The 19,297-nt window shown below is 48.8% G+C and overlaps 1 protein-coding gene across 1 annotated transcript in view; it reads right to left on the bottom strand.

The window, feature by feature from the left end:
- Nucleotides 1–19,297, bottom strand: part of IGDCC4 (immunoglobulin superfamily DCC subclass member 4) — a 96,450-nt gene that overhangs the window by 10,478 nt on the left and 66,675 nt on the right. Inside the window, 13 exon segments of the mRNA XM_075714514.1 lie at nt 471–576; nt 1,081–1,218; nt 1,743–1,913; nt 2,861–2,988; nt 3,663–3,846; nt 4,630–4,737; nt 9,634–9,867; nt 10,574–10,747; nt 12,204–12,341; nt 13,469–13,633; nt 14,362–14,772; nt 15,286–15,441; nt 18,103–18,237. Of these exon segments, the coding sequence (XP_075570629.1) occupies nt 471–576; nt 1,081–1,218; nt 1,743–1,913; nt 2,861–2,988; nt 3,663–3,846; nt 4,630–4,737; nt 9,634–9,867; nt 10,574–10,747; nt 12,204–12,341; nt 13,469–13,633; nt 14,362–14,772; nt 15,286–15,441; nt 18,103–18,237 (2,248 nt within the window).

Genomic DNA, 19,297 nt, shown 5'->3' with positions numbered 1-19,297 from the left:
GGACAGCAGAGGCCTTTGGGCTGAGTCCAATCCTCCTTAAACCAGCCTGTCACTCCCTGAGAAGTCTTTCATCATTTTCCCAAGCTAACAAACCCTTTCCAAACATCCTTTGAGCTGTCCAGCCTCAGAAGCAAAATACTGCCCACACTAAAAGACACGGATAATAATCCGGCAAATAGTGTTTTTTCCCTTTTCTTGGGTTTTTTTTTTTCTCTTTCTCTGAAAAAAACCCTATTAGTCTAACCATGCAAATTAAAGAGAAATTACTGAGAAAATAAATCAGTGCAAGGACTACACTAAATGTGTTCCTTAGCCAGCTAGCATTCCCAAGACTCAATCTTTGTATTAACTGATGTCATATACTGCAGGCCAAACAGCCCAGCTGAACGCGGGGAAGCAGCTCCCAGTGTATTTTGTCTCCTTCCACATCAGCCTCCTTTAACCTCCTGCAAGGGCGAGGTGACACCTACCTCTGCTTGCTGTTGCGGAAGCTGGCACACATGCAGAAGAGGATGCAGAGCAGACCCAGGCAGACTCCCACAATGATTCCCGTGACAGAGTGGATATCCAGAACATCTAGTAGGGGAAGGACAGATACATCATTTCAGCTGCTAGCAGGAAGAAGGTACAAAGTGTCTTGTGTTCAGAGAAGCACCGGCTCCACTAAAACCAATAGGTGATGCCTCTATACGCATAAAGGAAGAAGATTACTTGGCAGTAACAATTTAGAGCAGCTTAAAGCAAACTGGTGTCTATGCACATTCATTAATTTCACACTACACAAGCCTAACAGGAAGGCAGCAAGATGCACATTGCATGTGCCCTTCCATAGGAGTTGGGATGGGGAGGAGAGATGAAGTCCAGCTGTGGGATGGGTTCTGGAGCTGCCTGAGGCCTGTGGAGCTGCCCATCTGAGGACTCTGCCGTGATTCTCTGCACCGGCCTACACACAGTCGTATCTCGCATCCTGTGCGGTGACATCAGGCAATTGTTTCGCAAACAGAAATGCCCCTGATGACAAATCGCGGTCTTCAGCAAAGCAACTCGCTTCCTGCACTGGGACAAAGGGGAAATTCGTACCAGACAACTTCTCCCGGAGGGTGTGCACATCCTTAACATTTGAGTAGGGACCAGATCCCACGACTGTCTTTGCTCCCATCTTGAAGAAGTATCTGGTATCACTTTCCAGGCCATGCACTTCAGTGCTGAAGATATTTCCTGATCAAAAGCAAGTCAAAAGAGGTTTAAAATGCGCAGTTTCAAGAGCATTCAGAGGCTGCAGCAAAGCAGCAGTGGAATTCTGTTGGACCCTCAGAAGTGAGGGATTTTGTGTCATAAGCTCCGAGAGGTAATTCAATACACCTCTTCGGTATTAATGAACTTGCTGCTTAAAAAGCTGATGATACAGCCTGCATGTGGTGTTGCTGGCAAACATTCTGCTAGGAATTACTGGCTGCCAGCCTGTATCTGTAGGATGTTTGCTGGATGATAATGGCTATTTCAGCCCTAGACATGTATGATTTCATGTCTTAGTCGTCATGTCCCTGGACTCCCCTATATGACCAGGAGCAAGGCCCAGCATATGCTCCAAGAAAGCTGGCAGCATGAGCTCTTCAACGTTTATTTGTATGTGCTCAAAGTGAGGCAAAAAAACAGGGCAGCAGGACTGACCAGCCAGGGCTCAGTAGGCAGGGAAGAAGGCAGGACCTGGTGGGGTATTACAGTACCTCAAGGAGGCTCACCTTCTCGCGTCAGCAAGGTCCACATGTCATCTGGCTGCGTGTTGTTGGCATTATACAGGATGAGGTACTCCACAATGATACCGTTGGGCTCGACGGGGGGGCACCAGTGCACCTGGACAGCGTAGGGGTTGAGCGGGTGCAGCCGCAGGTCAGATGGAGGAGTTGAGGGACCTGGCAGAGACAAGTAAAGACCCAGCGTGAAGAGCAGAAAAGAGGAGGAGGAGAGCATTCAACCTGCAGGACATGACAACTGCTCTGTGCCTTCTCTGAATCCTTCTCCGTGGTGCCGCAGCCATGTTTGCAAGCACGACATGATGGGCAACCTGGGCAACTGGACACCTCATCCAAACAAGCTGTGGAGAGCGCAGAGAGGAGGCTGCTGAGCCCAATACAGGGCAGGGCTTGTGCATCGTGGCCAACCAGCCAAGGGAAACCTGACAGTGCTGATGAAGCCGTGCAGCTCAGTTTGAGGCTGTGCAACACCGCTCATCTTTGAGAGAGTATTCCCAGCACACCCTCGCTCCTTGTTGCTTTCTTCTCCATCTTCCCCAAAGCCCTGCTTGCACCACAACTAGTCCCAGCTAGGTGCATGACACACACCACCTCCAAAGGCCATCGCTGCTGCTCTGTGAAGCTGAATACTGGAGAAGCTGTCACAGAGTAAGGAGCCAGCCCACCGCAGCTCCCAGGATCATCTCTGCCTCCCAGCCTTCACCAGGCCTGAAGCTAAGAGGTGGAGGTCTTACTGGAAAACCAGGCTGGGCAAGGCACTCTCGTTCTGACAGCAACATTCAGACTGGGAAGGACCCAGCGCTTAAGCGATGCGTTATCAGGTCTCTCTAACGAGCAGAATTTTTCTGAACCCAGAAGCAATCCCACAGCAACAGCAATCATTGCCCCAATTCCCTTTACAAGCTCCTCTCTGTTTACAAAGCAGCACTCCTTTAATGAGCTTGGGAAAGCCACGAGGATGCTTAGCGGCTCTCAACATGCACTCAGGGGCATCACAGCTTAGAGGTGACCTGAGATCCCACCTCTCAGGGGTGCATTAGGAGGAATTTGATAGAGATTCAGGGAAACCCAGGAGAAATCAGGATTCAATTCCCATAAATACTCACGGTCAGGAAGGGTGAACCGCTCCACCACGCTGCCGAAAGGCCCATCAATGCCAACACCATTGGACTGCACAGCAAACTCATACCTGGTGTAGGGCTTCAACCCACTAATGAGAATGTCTTCATCCGAGCTGCCGAAAGAGGACACATTCACAAGGCCATGAACACCAGATGGTTCTCCCACCCACTGGCACCTTGATACCTTACCAGGAACACTGTAAGAGATTATCCTAACTCTTACAGTATTTGATTTTTTTCACCTAAAGCTTCATCTCCTGCAGTCATGTGAAGGCAAGAGCACTCAGCTTCCAGATACAGAGCAAAGTCGCCTCCAGGACCATTTCTGATGAGAAAAGCTTGAAAACACAGCCTGGTTATAGGCTGAAAACCTGCACAGGAATCCAGATGTAAAATACATCCCCAAATTACTCTAACTGCTTAAACTCTAGCAATTTTTAAACCAAACTTGTGAGGACCGTCTCACAAATCAGGAACACTTTGAGACTGGCCATAATTGCAGCTGGCTATGTTATTAACAGGGAAACAAGCATGTAAGGTCCAACCAGTGCAGAAAAGATGCAGAGACCAGCCAGTAAATGATCCCTTGGTATCCAAGTCATGGACAAGTCCCAGTGCCACATTTCAGCAGTTCTGAATGTATCTGTGACCAAGGCAGACGCTTCCAGCACGTGAAACACTCAGGACTGTGCTCAGTACTGGAACTTCCCTGCAGGTTCCTCCTGCCCTGTGTTTATTCCTGACGTGAGCAATACATGGCAGATGAACCCTTAGCATCCCTCTTTACCTTGTGTAGTATGTAACAAGAGAGGCGTTTTTCAGGCCCCAGGGGCTGAAGCGCACGGTGTAGTTGACAATTTTGACTGTTGTGAAGTCGGGTTTCTTCCACCTGAGCCATATGGAAGTTGAGCTGTTGGACTCTGCATAGACTTGGACTGGAGGCAGCGGAGGACCCTTCTGCACAGGGGGATCTACGGTGCAAGACAAAAAGAGAAAAGAGATGTGGAGACATACACGACAGTAAGGCCAGGGACAGCCATCATGGACACAGAAAACATGGAATAAACCAGGCCTAGGTTTGTGAAGCCTGCACAGATACACTGGCCTCCAGCATAAGCCTAGATGCCCGGCTTAGCCCTTCTGCGCATGCAGCGGTCCACGCTTTTCCTCACATGTGGGAAAGATTGCAATGAGGATCCATGCACCAAGCTGGTGGTGTGCTACTGTGGAGCACAGGAGGCCAGCTTCAAAGCTGCCCACCTGACAGGCCCACAGCAGGGTAAGGAGGAGCCCAGACTGTTCACCATCCCACAACAGACTGACAGAGCTGAGAATGGAGCCTAGGTCTTCAGAGCTTTTACTTTCTTTGTAACACTGCAGAAAGCCTGGCATGCTGCTAATTCACATTCTCGACTCTTTATAACGTAAGAGATAAAACCCAGGTTATTTGGCATTTCCAAGACCATCCCTGAGCCACTAACGTGGCCAGAGAGAACACGGTGAAGGCCATCCACACCCAGTATAAGAACAACCCTAATGAGAAGGGCGATGTTTTGCTCCTTTCTCTCCCTCCCAAGATAATTCCTCCAATGCAATTTGCAATGACTGTCAAAGGGAGTTTCCTTATATTGGGACCTTCCCCATTTTCGTATTGTCCTTCTCCAAGTTCGTCTTCCGTAACTTTACCTCTACCCTTCCTTTGAAGCCACATGCCAAGCAGAAGAGACAGACAACAAATGAAGGGCATTCCTCACCTACTGCTGTTGCAGGTGCCTTTTCTGTTTTGCCCTTCCAAACCGCTGCATAACCATCTTCGTGCTTATTGAATGCCACCAGCTTCACCTCATAGAGTTTCCCAGGAGCTGGAAAAATCAATCAGGGTTTGTCTGGGGTTATTTTTGTTACCAACCCTCCCCAGTTAGACATGTTTGCTTTGATCTGACCAGCTTTTCTCACCATCCAAGAAAGTAGCTTGAACAGGGTTGTATTTGCTAGAATACAGCAGGGAGTCCCCCTTCCACTTACAGGCTTTCCATGTTCAAATACTGTCTCACAACTGGTGCACGTATCATCACAGCTACTCTCTAGTTCTCCCCTGACTTTTTACAGAAATTATCAGCAGCAAATGGACGTGCCCCAGCCACCAAGGGTTAACCAGTGTCATAGCCTGTAGCACATCATATCAGGATCTCCTGATCCTTCTCCCCTGCGAACTACTAAAGAAACCTATGCACAATGACTCCTCTCCCCCACTACGGAAGTGGGCGCACTGCATTGTTTATTCTTGAGGAATTATTCGTCTCCTCTCCAAAATGTACCTCCCATTTCAGTCCTTTCTGATTTATTCACTGCTGTGAGGCTCTTCCTTCCAGCAAGTCCTCACACGCCCTGTTAAGTCACTGGCAGCTTTTGGTGTATGGTGACTATTTTGCCTCCACAGCAGAGTTTCTTGATTTGCAATTAGAAAAGCAACGGTGCACGCAAAACCCACACTAGAAACCGGAGGGTCCTCATTACACACTCTTCCCATCAGCCAGCCATGCACTCTATGGGGAACCTCACACTTGGACCCAAACTGAGTTGCAGGACAGGGTGCTCTGCCTCCAAGCAGTGCTACCCTGGTCCAAAATTCACTTCCCTCTTTCCTTCCAGCCTTTCATCAGCTGAAATACTCCTCTGCTGTGTTAAGTAACATCTGAGATTTTTTTTAATGGAGATGTTTAATCAAGGAAACAACTTAGGAGACACAAAGTTCTCAAATAAGATGCTCGCCAGCTTCTCCCTTCAGCAGCCAACCCATTCAGAAGCTCAGCGAGAGCAGTCCTGACTGTCTTTGGTTGCCTTGGCTGCAGCGCATTGATGAAGTTTGTTAATTTGGGACGTGCCTGTTCATTCCCTGCCCTGATAGATCACTGCTCTCTTTGCCAGACAACATAAGCAGAATAAAACCTTTCTTATTGATGCCAATTTTATTATTACTGCACTGATTACGCTCCCAGAGGCTAATGGTACCAATTACCAAAGGCTTTCTCTGCTCCATAACACATGTTCACGCTTAGAATATAAAAACAGTTCAGCCACATTTCTCTCCCTGAAAGAATCCCAAAAGCAAACAGAGTTTTGTCTGCCTCCAAGGCAGCCTGATCTGCATTTCCACACTCTCCAGCCACAGGAAAACATTTTAAACCCACACAAGGGGGATGAGACCAAAGGGCACTCGACTTCCAAACGGCCGAGACCACGGGTTTGGCGGAACAAAGAACCCCACAGCCTGTCTCTCGCCAGTACGCGCACTCTGCCTCCTGCCTGAGCATTTGGCTGGGCTTCACCAGGACACGAGCTCATTGTGGATGATGCGATCCAAAATGATGGGGAAGAGCTCACAGATGTGATGCAGCTGCGGGCAACTCCTGTTGGAGAATGAAGCGAAGGAAAGGACAAATCCTCCATCTCCATCACTGGGTAGGATCAATACAGCAGCCACTTACACGTGAAGCCAGAGGAGCTCTACTACAAGATCAAGCAATTCACATTCTGAAAATAGGGTTATTTTGGATTTCTCAGTCAGGGGCTTGGCTTCAATTTTTATACACAGGCCCAGATGTTCAAGCTCTTAGAGCATGCAGACATAAAGCTCTATCAAGCTGTCAAGAAGCTAGTAGGCAGCATGAAAACAGATGTATTTCACTGCATTCCATCATACATTAAATATAAGCAGAATAATCTAGTCCAGATCATTTCAAATCACTAATCTGGATGACTGCATAATATATCCAATATGCTAAATATGTTGTTTTATTCAGTTTTTCAAGGTGTTCATGTTGGCCAGCTGCCATGCGCCATACTTTCCTGTAAGTGGGAAAATACCCTGATCTCCAGGGAGTCACTCCGAGAGGAATGCACTCTTCCTTCATGGGAATGTGGAAGACAGGATTAGATCCTTATTGTTTATTTTTCATGTAAATGATGGCCCTGGTGGTGCACACCACTACAGAGACTGACTGCTAGAACGTAGATGGAAATGAATGAGAATTTCTCAGGGAGAAGCCCTCCTGGTGATTCAGGACAGCTTCCTTTTGATTTTGTGGGCTCATGAAATTGCTATATTTCTCATGTGCCTTTGAACAGCCGCCCACCTCTCTCACAGGATTTCAGCACATAACTCTCAGGCAAGATACAAGGTGTGTCATTAGCAATATCACTCTACGGAGACACGGTTTGCTCCAGAGGTTAGCATGAGCATGGGAAGAAAGTCGTCTTTTATTTCAGACAGCTGAAATGGAGATAGCTGGGACATTACCAAAGGCAAAATCAAAAAGCCAGATCTTGGGGGTAAGGCAAAGGATGAGAAAGCCTGCAGGATAGAGAAGAGGAGGCGGACACAGCTGGCACCATTTTAGTAGCAGGATCAGCCAGTGCAAGAGAAAACAAAACAAGAATCTTGCACTGGACCAGCACAAGGACCCTTACTGCAGCCTAAAACACAGCCCGATGTTACAGGAAACTAGGGGAGGGAAACGCAGGCAGGGCTCTCCGCTGATGTAACAGTTGTGCTATCGCTGTGAATAAAAACTAACTGTGCTCAAGAAGCTCTGTCCAAGGCTGCTTTCTGCACAACCGTCCACTTCTGTCTGAGGCATGCCTCGAAAGGAGCTGTCTCCCCACAAAGTGCTTCCCCTGCTGCCCTGCTGTGCTCCTACGAAAAACCCAAGGAAAACAAAATCAAGCTATGCAGGAACAAGCAGTGGGACAGGAGCTTTGTCTCTCAGGCCACACCCCAAACCAAGACAAGAGGCAGAGCGTTGGCTTCACTGACACTGCGGGGACGTGGAGCTAAGGGGCATTTAGCAACTGTGCTGCAGCAGTACGGAGCCTCCAATGGGGAACGCGGACCTTGTTTGCACAGACATGGTATGCAACCATGTCTGAGCTACAGCCTTGTATTCCCAGTGCCCAACCCCTGGATTTCCTGCCACCTTCTCTCTTCAAGCTCTTGACCCAGTCTGTAGTTTCAGCCATGACACAGCTTCAACAGCCCACCACCTCCCCTGGGCCAGCCTGGGCAAATCTCACTCCCCCACCAGACAGCACCGTTCACCACATGCAGCCTTACCCTGATGTCAAGAGATACTCCCAAGAGACAGTGTTGGCTATTTTGCTTGTTTTTACAGAGGGATCTTAGGAGAGGTTTCCAGGCAGACATCCATGAGCTGAGAAATCCCCCCAGCTGATTCCCCATCAGCCAACGTGCAGCAGCGTAGATCACATTAGGGCAGCCAACCTTTCCTGACTGCCACCCGCTCTGCCTACAAGACCCCTAATGCAGATGTAAGTACCTGCACAGGGCAGCTCCCCGCCATAAAACTAAACCCTTCTAAATCCCAACCACTCCTCCTCCTTGTTTCATGCCCAGACCCCCTGCCTTTCTCCATACCGCCAGATTCCTGACCCCTTCCTTTACTGTATGTGTGCAGGAGCACGTCATTCAACAGCGTCAGGGGGAGAAAAGAGAACATCCACGGCTGGAAGAAACCCGAGAATCTCTTCCTGACACAATGATAGCTGATACACAACCGCCAAATCATAAGGAAACCATTAGGGCTTGACGGATGCCCAAATTTAAGGAAGTAATTACAGAAGAACAAGCAGCCTTCTCAGCATCATCGTGCCGGAGCATTTGGAACCAATTCAGCCCACTCCTGAGTCCCTCTGCTAACTGACTTGCCAGTGGTTAGTGCAGCGCGTGATGATGTTCACATGTGGTTTCCTCAGTGCAATAATTACAGACCTAAGTTCTTCAGAGAAACTCATAACTGTTAACACCCTCTCAGTGGCAGGATGGCTGCAACATGGCTGGAAACCTACTTAGCGATGACACAAACTGTCTTTCCAGGTGCTGCAGCCTGACCTTTACACCATGAATAATAGATAGGCTAGATGCGTAAGATGAACCAGCACGAGAAACACTCGCCCCGCAGTTTCAGCTCGCCGGACAGTTAACAGGGATGAAGCACGAAGTGGGGGATGGAAGAACTCTAAGAAGCAGAATCCTGTTTCAAGGATGCGTCTGCCATGACTCTCTCCTCTCTCCCCAACCTGTATCAACGGGCAAATCAACTAACTGGCACGATCCGATGTTAGTAACATAATTCCTTATGGGAAACGCCAAGCGCAGTTAGCCAGGCAGGCGGATCTGACTGCGGTGCAGACTTGTTCTCCAGCCACAGACACTCACTCCTCTATCCCTTTTCCCTTAGGGGGAGGTGGAGGAGAATACTGACCCCAAATTAGCATGCTGTGAATTAACCCATCTCTGCATTTTAATACAGAGATTGCACATAGCATGCAATTATGGAGCTTCTTAGAAATACACAGGGAAGGAGAGACATTGTCCTGACTGGAGATTTCAATCTAGACACTCTTTATAGTGACACAATAAAAACCACTAATTGATTCAGATCCACTTATTAGCATATACTAAGTACATTAGTAGCCCTTGGTTAAAAATACAACCCCTGCTACACTGGCATCAGAAATTTCTGTTTCTTTTAAACTCTGCTTAGAACAAGCCCCAAGAGCCCCACTCCAGAAATGATTTTGGGTGCTCTTAAAAAGTTCGGCTCACACGGTCCTGGTCCTATATATCTGCAGCCAAGCAGACAACTGAGCCTCTTGGAAGCATCCCAGGATGGCTACAAACTGCAAGAGACAGACCCTGGGTTTCCACACCAACTGCTAAGATGATGTAACCAGCTAACCTAGTCGAGTCAGCTCGTACTGCTTCACTTTCTTCTTTAGTTTTATGGGTCCTACATCCCAGCTCTCATCTTCAGCACCATCCAAAGGGCTTTCATCGCTGGACTCCTCTGGGCCCACTTCTCGGTAGTAGAGCTTGTAGCCAGATATCTGGGCATGGTTGGCTGGGGGCTGCCACGTTATCAGGAGAGACTCCATCTTCGCTCGGACTTTTAATTCTGTCGGGGCAAATGGAACTAGACGAAGAACAAGACAAGAGAAAAATGTTCAGCCACTTGTCTCCATTTCCCTGCTCTACTGAACCCTCCCTGTCCTTGGCAGTGAGGGAGGAGTGTGAGAAGAGGCTGTCCTGTGAGTGGGATGTCTCCGTTGTCTGACAGAGTGGTACAGTTACACTCTACCATTGACTTCACCAGCCGAGTGATACAAGAAAAAACAATGTCACAAAGCCACTACGGGAATTGCTCAATGTATTCTGAGATAACACCGTCTTTAACCACTGCTGGAGTATGGCTTGGGCTCAGCTCTGTTTGGTAGAATTGTCTATCCACTCCCAAATGTCATAACACTGGGGTTTGGGGTTTTTGTTCCTTTCTTTCTATCTTAACAATTTTCACAGCTGCGCATGGAGGGAGGAAAGACCAACTACCCAGGCAAGCAGGAAGACACAGAATCATAGAATAGTTTGGGTTGGAAGGGACCTTTAAGGGTAACCTAGTCCAACGCCCTTGCAATGAGCAGGGACATCTTCAACTAGATCAGGTTGCTCAGAGCCCCGACATACAGAGGCTGCTCAACAGAAAGATAAAGGTGGGCATTTTGGTCTAAGCAAAACCAATGGTTATAATTCCCTAATGAAAACAAACATCTCCGATCGTGCCTCAAGTTCCCCAATGTCCTGCAAACCCCACCCCAAACGCCAGGCATCACCCAGCCTCCTACCGTGCGTCTGGTTGTCTCTGTCAGGAGTCCGATGCTGGGTCCACTCAGAAGGGGCCCCATAGCCCACGGTGGTGCTGGCTGCGATGCGAACTTTGTATACTTTGTTGGGATGGAGCGAGTAGAGAGTGATTTGTGTCTCATTTCCACCCACTTCAATGGAGGTAACCTGATCTGCTGGAACCAAGACGACACCATTGAAAACATGGTTTTCTCAGCCAAAGGAAAATACAATTGAGTAGCCAAAAAGCCAAGCTACCCCCACGTGGTCTGCACGCCTTGGGCTGGCTCGGCTTTGCCCAGTGCAATCTCATGCCACCAGGAAAAACGAGAACTAAAGACTGGGCAGAGCTGATACCTGACTGACAGCCCCCTTCATCACATTCAAAACTGCAGGTTGCCTTCAGCACCACTGAGCCTGCCTGGAGGGGAGCTGTCAGAAACCTTGCTGCTGCTAATGTGATGGCAGAACATGAGCACAGCTGATGGTAGCTGATGATATGTTCCAGTGCTGCTCATTGCTGTATTTAAATCCTCACCTTACTTTGAACCAGAACTGTCCGGCAGCCCTGCTTTCTGCAAAATTCACACCTTCACCCTCACCAGACTGAGGTTTTATTGCTCCCTCTTCAGCCCACCCAAGTTCATAAGGAAGATAACAGGAAATAACTGAGAATGGCCTGGGATTTTCACTGTAAGAACTAATTGGTCTTGCTATTGCCTGTTTGGTGAGTGCAGAAGTCTTGCTTTTCAGCTTCACCTGGCGTAAACTCAGCTGGGAGCACTGTCCCTGCTATGTAATGCCATACGGCAAGACTGTGATTCCTGGACTGCAAACGTTTCCAAGGTTTTACAATGCCACAGAGCCACGTGCAGGCTCAGGGCAAAAAACCAAGAGCCAGGAGTCACAGCACAGACTACTAATCCAGATCAAACACATGGGAACATGTCCAGCACTTCATCACACTCTCTATCCTTCTCTTAGTAAGAATCATGACCCTGGGAAGTGAGAAGCTGCAGAGCTTTGACGGTTTTAAGAGCAAATACCCAAAAGGATTTGCAAAGCAAGCACGCATGGAATTGGAACAGCCACATCCAGCACAGGGAAACGTTACCATCCCCGCTGAAGGCTTCTTGGAGCGTCTGACAATATAAATAAAACCGGATAAAACTCAGCAACAGAGCAACACAGCCTGGCCAGGATACTTGCTTTTTTCCTACAAGGATCACTTTGATTAAACTCTATTTTAAAGGAATCAAACACATTTACCCTTCTTCCCCGACCAGCATAAAGCTCTTCCCCCAAAACACACAGTGCAGATGGCACCAAAGGATTGCTCATGCAGACTTTCATGGGGCAGCATGAACACGCAAGCGTCAGGCCATTCCCCTGGGGACACAGACTCCTCCACAGTCGCAGAAAAAGGCACCTCGAAGCAGTGTGAAGTAGCACAGCACCAGCACTGCTGTGACCACCACCAGCAGAGCCAGGGTAAGAGAGGGCTGTTCTCCTCCCTTGGGTAAAAAGGGGTCCCTCCGTTTTCAGCCTTGCACCTCCTCCCCTCGACATGACATGCTCTTAATGCTGCTGCAGCAGAAGACACATACACCCCCCCAATGGTGTTTCCCTCACCTTCCTTGAGGGTGCAGTAGTCGATCTTGTACTTCGTTATCCTGCCGTTACTCAGCTCTGGAGGAGGCGGCAGCCATGTCACACGGATGTCACCAGGAGTCATGCTCGACAGGGACAGCTGAGGGGCAGCACTAGGAACTGGGCAGAAGCAACAACGGGAAGTCAGCAAAGACTCGGACAAGACCTCAACACATCTCTGCCAGCTCTTCTGAGTTGGCTGGAGGCCACTGCCTGGGCTCAGCCCTGCGCAGCCACTGGTGACATGCTGTCTGTCATGGGGGGAACCAATTCCCCGCAGCTCTCCAGCAGCTCAGATCATCGGCGGGGTGTCTGGGGAGGGCAGACAGTGGGCTGCTCAGCTCAAACAGGCTGTCGGAGCCTGCCGGCCACACCACGCTACCCTCTAGGGAAGCAAAATCTAAGTGACCCCGTGTCCACTGCAAACTGGGCAGGTTAGCACAGACCAGCTAATAGGCCTACGCTGTACTGTGGATCATGAAGGAGACACTAAAGGAAATGGCTAAAGGATCCAGACTTCAATCTGGGAATCTCCATTCCCTTAAGAATCACAGCTCTGTGCTGCAGGCAGCTTTCATGCTTTCAACTCAGCTTTTCAGGCTTCAGACACATACACGTGGGACCACACAGTTCGCTATGTCAGGAGTATTAAAAGCACACAATGCACCCCACAGCGTAGCAGGGGCTTGCACGAGGTCTGCCAAAACCATCACTTCTTGCCTCTGTCCTGCAGCCTGTTGAAAGCTGCGCATGTACTCCCCCATTGGGCAGCTGTCCTCCTGGCACTCTGCCTTTACTGCTCGCAAAATGCTACGTGATACGTGGTAAAATCAACACAAACTACTGGCTCTTAAGGGATCCAACCTCAAGGCTACTCCCAACCCTACAAATTGCAATAGATGTCTTTGGAGTTGAAATGAAGTCTGGCCCAGAGTCAAGTTTGGAGCACTATCACATTAGCTAGGTGAAAGCCCAGAGGAGCTGATTGCAGTTCCCGCAGGATTCTCATGGGCCCCAGTATCAGTGAGGTAATTTTCATGCTCTTCACCCAAGATGACGATGAGCCCAGGGTTTTTGGTTGGTTTGTTGTTTGGGTTTTTTTTAAAAGGGCTTCTGGCAAGAAGCTGTAGGAGTAGCAGGTTTAGGTTTCTAGGAGCTGATACTATTCTCCATAACATATTCAATGCTCACCATGGAACAGGCCAAGAACATTTTTTAGGCACCAGTACCCATCTAATTCAACGTACCGTCCTCTAGGGTCTGAACAACGATGGAAGAGGATGTCCGGCTGGCTCCGAGCTGAGAATACGCGACCACGTAGAAAACATAGTTGGTATTGGGTTCTAGGTCCTTGACTTGCAACTCAGTGGTATCATTATTGACAGCAAACTGGTATTCCACGTTATCTGTTCCTAGAGCCAAGGAAACACTGATCAGCAGGTCAGTGAACTGCCAAGACACCCCTCAAAAAATCACTTAACTCACAGTGCCAATCCACCTTAAAAATCACTATGTCTTCCCCAATTTCCCCAGCACCTGCACAAAACTCATCTCTTATGTGAACTCTTTGGGCAGAAACATTCAATGCCTCAATGTTAACATCTCCATTTTGACTCCAGCTCCTTAATCCATGCTAAGGCAGCTGAAGTTACCAGCTTAATTTTCAGAGGAGCTCTGGCAACAGTTCAGCAAGAGTATTGGCTTGCTGGCTGTTTGGGAAGACAGACCCCAAGAGACCCAAGTGCCTCACTTCAGATTCTGGGTGTGACTAATCTAGCGATTACCCCTGTACACAATGTAGCTGTTTAATATCCCCATTAATAATCACACCCTTTGCATGTAAAATCAATGTGTGAAAAAATAAAAAACAGAAATAAATTTCCAAAAGTGCCTGGTCCCACTAGAATCCCAACAACTTAGCTATGTGGATACACTACTGCTGGTCAACATGTGGGCTAATCCACAAGCACTGTCACAGGCTGATGCTGACTCCAAGAGAAAATTCCTTTACCTGCAACAAAAAGGGCTAAACTGACTGGAATTGCCTCCCACTTGTTACTAGCTGGGAAAGAAAGTCAACCTGTGCCTTGTGTCTTGTACCTGCAACACAGCCGTGTTGGCACAGGCAGATAACACCTACCCACAGCCCGCTGGTAATGTAACGAGAAGCCGATGATCTGCTCGCTGTTGTACTCCGGCCGCTCCCAGGACACAAGGACTGTGGTGCTGGAGAGGGACACAGCTGACACCTTCTTGGGAGCGCTGGGCAAACCCTCCCGCACGATCACCGAGAGCTTGGCAGTGGCACAAGCCATGCCCAAGCTGTTCTCAGCCACGCACTGATAGTAGCCAGCGTCCTCCAACCCGATCTGATTGATCACAAGGCTCCCGCTGCTCTGCACCTTCACCCGCCCGTTGGAGAGGATGGCCTCGCCGTTCTTCAGCCAGTGAATGGTTGGGGCTGGCTCACCCTCTGCCTTGCAGACAAACCGGGCCGTGCTGGCTCGGGTGCGTGAGATGGTTTCAGGAGCCTGGGAGATGCTGGGTGTAGCTGGGAGGAGAGAGGACAAATTAATGCAGGAAGGAGGAGGAAAAGGTAGCAAAGCAAATCCCTTCTCCTCCCCGCTCGGTGCTATGTTTTATTCAGTAGCAGCTTTGCTTACAAGATAGGATTTGCCAGGCAGACTCTAGAGGCTTAATTTAGACTCTGTCCAAAAGGAAAAATAAATTCTGTATCAATCATGTGCTGCGTTCCCTGATCCTAGGCTGTTCTCCCTGCTGGCTTCCACGATACTGAAAGTTAATTGCTGATACAGATTTCCATGGGGAAACCTTGGAGAACAAGAATACGGCATAAAATGGTTCAGTAAACACAAGGAACTAAACCCCAAATTAAAGAGAGTAACACTGCCACCGAGAGATATCCCGACCCAGGGCCTCCTGGCTCTAACCTGGCTCCCATCTTACCCAGCACAGGCCACAAACACAACTTCTTGGGGAGCTCCTGGACGTTGGTCCAGGTACTCTACAGCTACCTGGCACGTTAATCCTGCTCTCTACTCACCAAGGACCCGAAGCTCAGCTGCAGCTGTAACGAACTGTCTGGTCTGGGGTTTGTTAGCACGGCAGACGTACACCCCTGAGTGATGGGGCTGGCTGGAAGGAATGAGGAGATTTGTCCGGCCCAGCACAATCACATCTGTGGAAACGGGCTTTCCATCTGCGGGAAGAAACATGCACAAATGTGGGAGGGAGCCCCAGACTGCCCTTTAGGAGGGCTTGTAAACAACACATCTACTAGAGCCAGGATCACAGCTGAGGAGCAGAGAGACCCCCAAATCCCAAACCCCAGTCCAGAGGAGGATTCCTGCTGGGACACTCCTCAGTGCTTGACCGAGCGTCAGCCAGCCCAAGCCAACACTGGCCCAAGGTTTAGTTTAGCCTGTAATAACTGAAAAAGTTCTGGTTTGGATCAAAATAGTCTCTGATGCCTAGGGTGTGCCTGCAATGAGACCCCCTGGGAACAGCACATTCAAGGGAAAGCTATGCTAACACACATTTTGCAAAAGCTGCTGGATCTGCCTGCTGAACCCCAGGCACGAGCACACACGCCTCCGCCCCTCACTCTTTAATACAAATGTCAGCAAGAGCGCTGAATCACCAACAGCTCAGGGGTTCTTCCCTCCTCTGGGTCCTGGACATGAACCCAAATTTACTGAGCTTCCTGATTCCTTCTTTCCCCCAGCTTGGCTCCTGACCTGTAAGGTATCAGGAAGACACCAGGTTCTCCTTGGGGCTCTGGTGCTATGGTCAGAGACATGGGCCTGCCCCCATTCTCCTGGCTAGATGCTCTGCACTGCTGAGCAGGGAAGAAGGAAAGGGTGGCTCCAGCCAGAAGCTGAGGCTTACACCTTCAAATAGCCCTAGGCTCCTCAGCACATCATGGACAAGGCAGGTGCTGGGCACTGCTTATCCTCAGCACTGCTCTGATGTGAGAAACATGGGGACCATGGCGTTGGTACCTCTGAATGAGCGTGCAAAGCCAAGAGCTGGGGACAGAGTACGGGTAAGCACAGTCTGGCCAAGGAAAGGCTCGGATGGGAGGTCAAGAACCAACAGCCAGCTCTTGGCATGAGTTAGTGGGCTGGGACAGCCAGCTGGCTTGGGCAGTACCTGTGCAGCACCAGACCTCATCCCTCTCCTCCTGCAGAAGCACGAATGTCCTTCAGACAGCAAAAACTCAGTACTCGCCTGCCTTTGTCTCTCACAGATTCAGCTGAGCCTGTATCACGAGACAGAAGCAAGCTCTCCACCTCCACTGTGAGCAGCTGCACCTACTTAGCACCATCAGCAGGGAACGCAGCTGAGATCAGATCCTCTGCCCCCTCCATCCATTTTGGGGGTCTTCAGATGGCCTCACAGTTCAGTGGCTGCATGCTCAGAGGAGGAGAAAATCTATGCACCCCATGCGCACTGGAGCGGTTTGAAAATCTGACTCCAGATGGTAGCAATTAGCTGACACCACCATGGCTGGCAAGAGCCAAACTGGCAACCTGGAGGTACAATCCTCGGTGCTACCTACATGACTAATCGGCCAGTAACCCAGCCTGCTCCTTAACAGTCTTGGAAAGAAACAGGCTTGTATAACACAGAACTGCTAGCACAGTTAATCCATCTTTTCTAATTTGAAGAGTCCATACCAGGAAGCAGAGGGGGACCAAGCAAACACTTTAAAAGAAAGCGTGCAAGGAACTGTTTCACCAACCTTTCCCCCTTTCTCCTCCTCTTCCCCTCATCCAAAACACTTTCATAGGGATAATTAATAATATCTACTCTACTATAGGCATCAGTAGCTCTCAGTAAAACAATGAATGAGTGATCTAGCACGGGAAAGCTGAGTATTTGTAATTGTGAAGTGCACAGGATAAACCAGAAACATTTCTGCCAGAACATTTAATCCTTGCTGATTAGATTTCCAAAGTTATGTCCTCTGAGATTTCCCCCCCCGCTCCTTTTTTGTGGGGAAGAGGAAATATTTGTATATACTAAAAATCACTGCCTGTGGACAAGTCTGGGCTGAAGACCAACCACAACAAATGGTTACAGGGGAGAGGAGTCTTAAATCGTGACCCAGATTTATGAAAATGACTGAAAGCCTTTTCTGGGGGAGACTCAGCTCCTGAGCTGAGAACATCTTCAGTCAGAGCCTCTGAAACACATCTGATGGATGTGACACTTGGTGAAGGGACCTAGTATCCTAGTAGCACCCTACTCACGACTTTGGCTATCAGCCCTGGGTAACATATGCCAGTCTGGCTCATTTGTACACCTCTGATGAGACCTAACCACCTCCTCGACCCTTCCATTACCAATCTGACCACAGTAAGATTTTTGAATAAAAACCTCCCAGCAACACTCCCAGCCACTCCAATGATTAACAGATTTTATCATGTTTTATAATCCTGCAAGGTAATACAAGTTACTTCTCCAATGCAGTGGCAGATTCCGCAGAACCCCCACTAACCTTTGAGTCCCCGGAGGAGTGCCACAGACCTGACCCCATCTCATGACCTTCACTGCTCAAGCTCATACAATAAGGATGACTAATTTAGATCAAAAGGCATTCAGGCACTAGAACTTCATACATTTCACAGGTCAAACTATAAAGTGAACTGCGTGCTTTGTAACATTCTAGATTTAATTAGTAATTCCAGTTTAGCAAGGACACCCTACACTGTGACACCACCTGCGTCATTAGATACCAATGTAACAAGCACCCTTCCTGTCCCACAGATTTTTCCACCTTTTAATAGATTTTTAAAATAAAGCGTCCGCAGGTTCCTCTTGACAACAAAAGCTTAATTCTGTCCCTCACGCTCACCCTGTCGTATCCAGGAGACGAAGGGGGTGGGATCGGCAGCTGCCATGCACTCCATCACCACGCTCTCCCCGGCCACCACTGTGGTGTTCTCTGGAGCGGCAACGATGGTGACATCTCCTCCTGCTGGCTGGGAACCTAATGTCAAAAATAAAAGGAAAAGTCTGTCCTTCCAACTTGCAAAGTCCCCAGAAAAGCACAGAACGCAGAGCCCAGACACCCTGGCCGTGCTTCCTCAGGTAGTCTCATAAGTGGCAATGGCTCACACCTAGTTGTTGGAGAAAAGCGTATCTTGCTTTTATGTGACTACAGCATCTTTGCTAAAGAAATGAACAAAGGGGTGCCCTGCGGATTTACTCCAATCATGCTGGCCCTAGTAAAAATTAATATCAGGATTTTCACATGGAAAATAAGTAGAGTTTTGACCGAGCACCTTCATCAACTGTTGCTAAATGGATGTCTGTCAATTAGATGAAACAAGACACCGCCATCCCCAAACAGAGCAACAGCAACACAACACAGCCTTTGCCAAGGCACTGTAACAGCTCAGAGAGAATCTGGTGATTTGGTTAAAGAAATTCTAACATCCAGACGCTGTACTGTAAACTGCGACAAACAGAGGTCAAGCCTCTGCGTCCAGGCCTTCACCTGATGGCACAAAGACTGATTCAGTCATTACGCATCTGGAGGAGAGTGCGCTATTTAGCTTATATGTGCACAGATGAACAGCCAATGTGTAAATCAAGCAACATTTGCAGGAAGTTCTATAGGCTGCATTGCACAATGTCTTGAGAACAGGATGGGGATTTTTTGCTTGAAATGGGCCTGTGTCTGCCCGCTGCTGAGCGGAGGTTAAGGGAAGGTTAAGGAAATGCCTTTGCAGCGGCCAAGTTTCTGTTGTCAGATGAAAACAACTGGAGCACTCTTGAGCAGACCAGACTGTTCATGACCCTCAACAGTAGCAACCCTGTTCTTCCAGCTCTCCCAAATATGTCCAACTCTGAGGGACACTGTTGTTGTTGTCCTCATGAAGGGAGAAATAACTGCAAAGGAGTCACGTAGTACAAGTAATTCTTAGGCCTGCTCCAGGTGCTCCCATGATCTAGCAGAGAAAGGTGTTGGCAGCAGGTCTCAGACAAATAAAAGCAAGACCTTTTCGCACATACAAACTCACTGTCTCAAGACACTGCAGAGTTCA

The sequence above is a fragment of the Pelecanus crispus genome, chromosome 7 (assembly GCF_030463565.1).
Source record: "Pelecanus crispus isolate bPelCri1 chromosome 7, bPelCri1.pri, whole genome shotgun sequence".
Taxonomy (NCBI): Eukaryota; Metazoa; Chordata; class Aves; order Pelecaniformes; family Pelecanidae; genus Pelecanus; species Pelecanus crispus.
The sequence above is the reverse complement of the archived record's forward strand: the minus strand, read 5'-3'. Positions and strand labels throughout refer to the sequence as shown.